This window comes from Medicago truncatula, chromosome 5, assembly GCF_003473485.1.
Source record: "Medicago truncatula cultivar Jemalong A17 chromosome 5, MtrunA17r5.0-ANR, whole genome shotgun sequence".
In the NCBI taxonomy this organism is placed as follows: Eukaryota; Viridiplantae; Streptophyta; class Magnoliopsida; order Fabales; family Fabaceae; genus Medicago; species Medicago truncatula.
In genome coordinates, this window is record NC_053046.1 from 15,119,515 (window position 1) to 15,123,258 (window position 3,744).

The following is a 3,744-nucleotide window of genomic DNA, read 5'->3' on the forward strand; positions in this document are numbered from 1 at the left end:
GTTAAACTTGAGGACAAGAAAAGCAGATATTATAAAAGTAAGACGTGAGAACAAGCAAATTAGAGAAAAAATGGCGAGTGGAGGAGCAAGTGTAACAACAACAATGATTGCAGCTCAAATCGTTGAAGTGGGTGGTGAAACTCTAATGAAATCAGCCACTAAAGATGGAATGAGTATTTTTATTTTCATTTTTTATTCAAACCTTTTGGCTCTATGTTTTCTTCTACCATCCACTCTCTTCCACCATAGAAAAAGAGCTCCTCCTCCAATTTCAACATCAATTTTCTGTAGATTACTTCTTCTTGGTTGCCTCAAGTAAGAACAAAATAGTATATATATTATTATTATTATAAGGATTTGAATTTGGTAAAATAGAGTGATATGGAGCTACTTGTGCAGAACTGCAACTCAGACGTTAATGACTTCTGGAATTAAATTCAGTTCTCCTGCGTTGGCTTCAGCTATTGTTAATCTTGTCCCTGCTTTTACCTTCATACTTGCTATAATTTCAAGGTATGTTGTTTTTATTTTATGGTTTAAATTACAAGGTTTGTTCTTTTTTTGGATTAGAATGCATTTACTTGCATCATAAAGTCAGCAACATAAAATATACTCTTTTTGTCTTTAAAAAACAAAAACTGTTTTATTCAACTTTTTTTTTATAGATAGATGAAATGTAAAGTCATTATGAAGTCACACACATAAGTAGAGGTATTAAGTTTCGAACCCCGATTATGACATCCAGCCTAATAATTTTTGCATTTTGCTAGTTGAGCTAGGACTTATAGATTGTTTTATTCACATTTATTTACAACTTTTTCTTTTTTCAGATTTATTAAATAAACTATGCATCTAGATGATATTAAATTTTAAATTATTAATTATTTAATGAATCAAAAAAACAAAAATTACTTATTTATTTGGTGGGTAGCTTGTCTTTTCTCGATTGCTACTGAGTTGTATCGTAGTGTTTCGTTTCTTGTTAATTTTCTTGGTTGTGGGACATGCATCTCTTTTTAGTTAGTTGACTTCTACTAGTGAATTTTATAATATCTGACATGATCGGTTGAATAAATTAAATAAATAGATAATATGTTTCATATAATAGGGTGAACAAATATTATTATTTAAAAAAAATATATAATATGATCCACTCTTTTCATCTCTATGTTGGGGATGAAAATAGTTTCTATTTGAGAGAATAAGATTGATTGAAACTTCCTTCCTTCAAAAAAAGATTGATTGAGAGAAAAATGAATATTGAAATAAGATTTGGTATTGATTATTCACAATGGTGATTGGTGATGTATTTATACACGTAGAATGATGCTACTTGCTCAGCAAGTAATGGCTTTGTCTAACAAACTAAAGTTGAAATCCATGAAACACTACAAGAGAATCTAAGATTTGCTACCATAACTGTGCTAGGAAATATATTGGTAGTGAATATTAAAACAATTAGCTACCATTTGATTGAATTTTGTTTTATTTTGATTTTATAATATATAAAAATAAATAAATTACTGTAAAGGTCATTTTTGTTTAAAATAGAAAAAAAAATCATTTAGAAACCAGCACCACATTATTGCAAATCGCGATCTCAATTTTGTCCCCCTCACTCGCACAACCTCCGCCGTGGTACCGATCATAAGGTCTAACGATAAATCAGAAGGTCAAAATAACCTCATTATGTTAATTTTTTTATTTTGCTAATACAAAACTGTTAACTTTCTTTGCCGCATCATCATCATTTTTTGATAGATAAATGTCACAAAGAACTAAAAATTGTAAAAACATAGTCTAAAAACAATATATTGCACTAAAATCAGATTTAACACATATTGTAGGACCAAAAATGTTATTAAACAAAAACAAGGGTTTATAAAGATCACAAAGAACTCATATATATATCAATTGTAACATCTCAGAAGGTGTTTGGTACTAGAGACCAAGGTGATTTTCAAAAATATCTGAACTGATAAAGCTTGAATATTTTTGGGACGTTTAATACTACAATTACATATTTTTCAAAATATACAGCAAGAATTTACATTCTAGTATATGACTCTGACTGTGATCCGGTAACAAAATGGCCACTTTCAAAATTTCATTACTATTATTTAATCCTTGCAAATACGAGAAAAAATAAACTAACATGAATACTGTGATGTGCATTTTCAGGATGGAAGTTCTAAATATGAAAAAGCATAGCAGCCAGGCAAAAGTTATTGGCACAGTGGTCTCTATTGCAGGGGCATTAGTTGTGACATTTTATAAAGGGATACCATTGATTAATGATGCCATTAAAAATATAGAAATGGGAGCAAGTGGAATTTTCCTTTTAGGGAAATCAGATTGGATAATTGGTGCTTTTCTTGTTGCAGTTGGTAGTTTTTGTCTTTCTCTTTTGTTTATTGTCCAGGTAAACAAACTATGTATCAACGTGTAATTATCATATCAATAGGGAAATATATTCAATTTTTTTCCATCTATGTATATATATACAGACTTGGATTGTCAGGGATTATCCAGAAGAGCTAGTGATAAACACCATTTGTTGCTGTTTTGTGGTAATCATATCTACCATTGTAGCTCTCATTGCAGAGGGAAATTCAAATGCTTGGAGACTCAGACCTGATAAAGAGTTGCTATCTGTGTGTTACTCAGTAAGTTTAAGATTTATTATTCTTATTATTAGGCTTAAAGTCTGTTCTGAGTTTAACTCAGTTGATAGGAACGTTGCATATTCTATGCAGGGATCGGGGTTTGAACTCTGGACACCCCACTTCTCCACATTTAAATGTGTGAACTCTGACCACTAGACTACTTGACAAAAAAATAAAACATTAAAAAAGTGTGCATCATAATTATAAATTGTAGCTTTGTGGTTATTCATTTAATGATGTCTGCCTTTAATCATTTATAGGCAACTTTTGTGGAATCATTGAAGAATGTTATACAGACATGGGCATGTCGTAAGAAAGGACCAATATATGTAGCTATGTTCAAACCTTTAAGAGTGGTCATTGCACTTAGCATGGGGGTAATATTTTTGGGAGACAATCTTTATCTTGGAAGGTAAATCTAAAGACCAACAAATTTGTGAAAAATTATTTAAATGATGATTAATCCAAGATTATTGATTAATTTTTTATAATTAAAAATGGTTTAACTTATTGGTGCAGCATGATTGGAGCTGCTATCATAGTTATTGGATTTTATGCTGTGATATGGGCAAAGGCTCAAGAGGAACACACAACAAGTGAAAATAACCTTTTGTCATCTTCTTCAGCTCCTCTGTTGTCAAACAAAAGCATAGATGTCTAGGAGGATGAAGATTCTTCTTTTTTAAGGTGGTAGGTTATATTAAACATGGACAGAATCTATGTTTGTTGAACGTAACTATAAATGCACGTAATAGAAGCAGCATATATTTTTTTTTATCATAAAGGAGAAAGAAATTGTATATTAATGGATAAGATATTGTAATCATTTTCCTATTTTTAGAAGGAAACAAATATTATCGTCCTATTTTGGTCAGCCTCCCGCAGAGTTTCACATCCTATTTTGTTAGCCTTATTTCTAAGGTGGATTTGCCTCTTCAATTGGATGATTTTCATCCTATCTCTCAGCTTGAGTCGCTTTATAAGTTAGTGGCTAAGGTGTCGGTGGGTCGGTTAGCAGGGGTTATAGATAAAATAATCTCGCATAATCAATCTGTTTTATCAAAGGGAGGCATATTAT

The 3,744-nt window shown here is 31.0% G+C and overlaps 1 protein-coding gene across 1 annotated transcript; it reads left to right on the plus strand.

Annotated features, from left to right (window-relative positions):
* On the plus strand, positions 1 to 3,540 carry LOC11412839 (WAT1-related protein At3g28050). Its single transcript, XM_003613244.4, has 6 exons — positions 1 to 315; positions 400 to 513; positions 2,182 to 2,422; positions 2,508 to 2,666; positions 2,927 to 3,078; positions 3,186 to 3,540. Exons 1-6 carry the CDS (start codon positions 71 to 73, stop codon positions 3,325 to 3,327), a joined length of 1,053 nt encoding a protein of 350 aa, XP_003613292.1. The 5' UTR covers positions 1 to 70; the 3' UTR covers positions 3,328 to 3,540.
* The last annotated feature ends 204 nt before the right edge of the window (positions 3,541 to 3,744 follow it).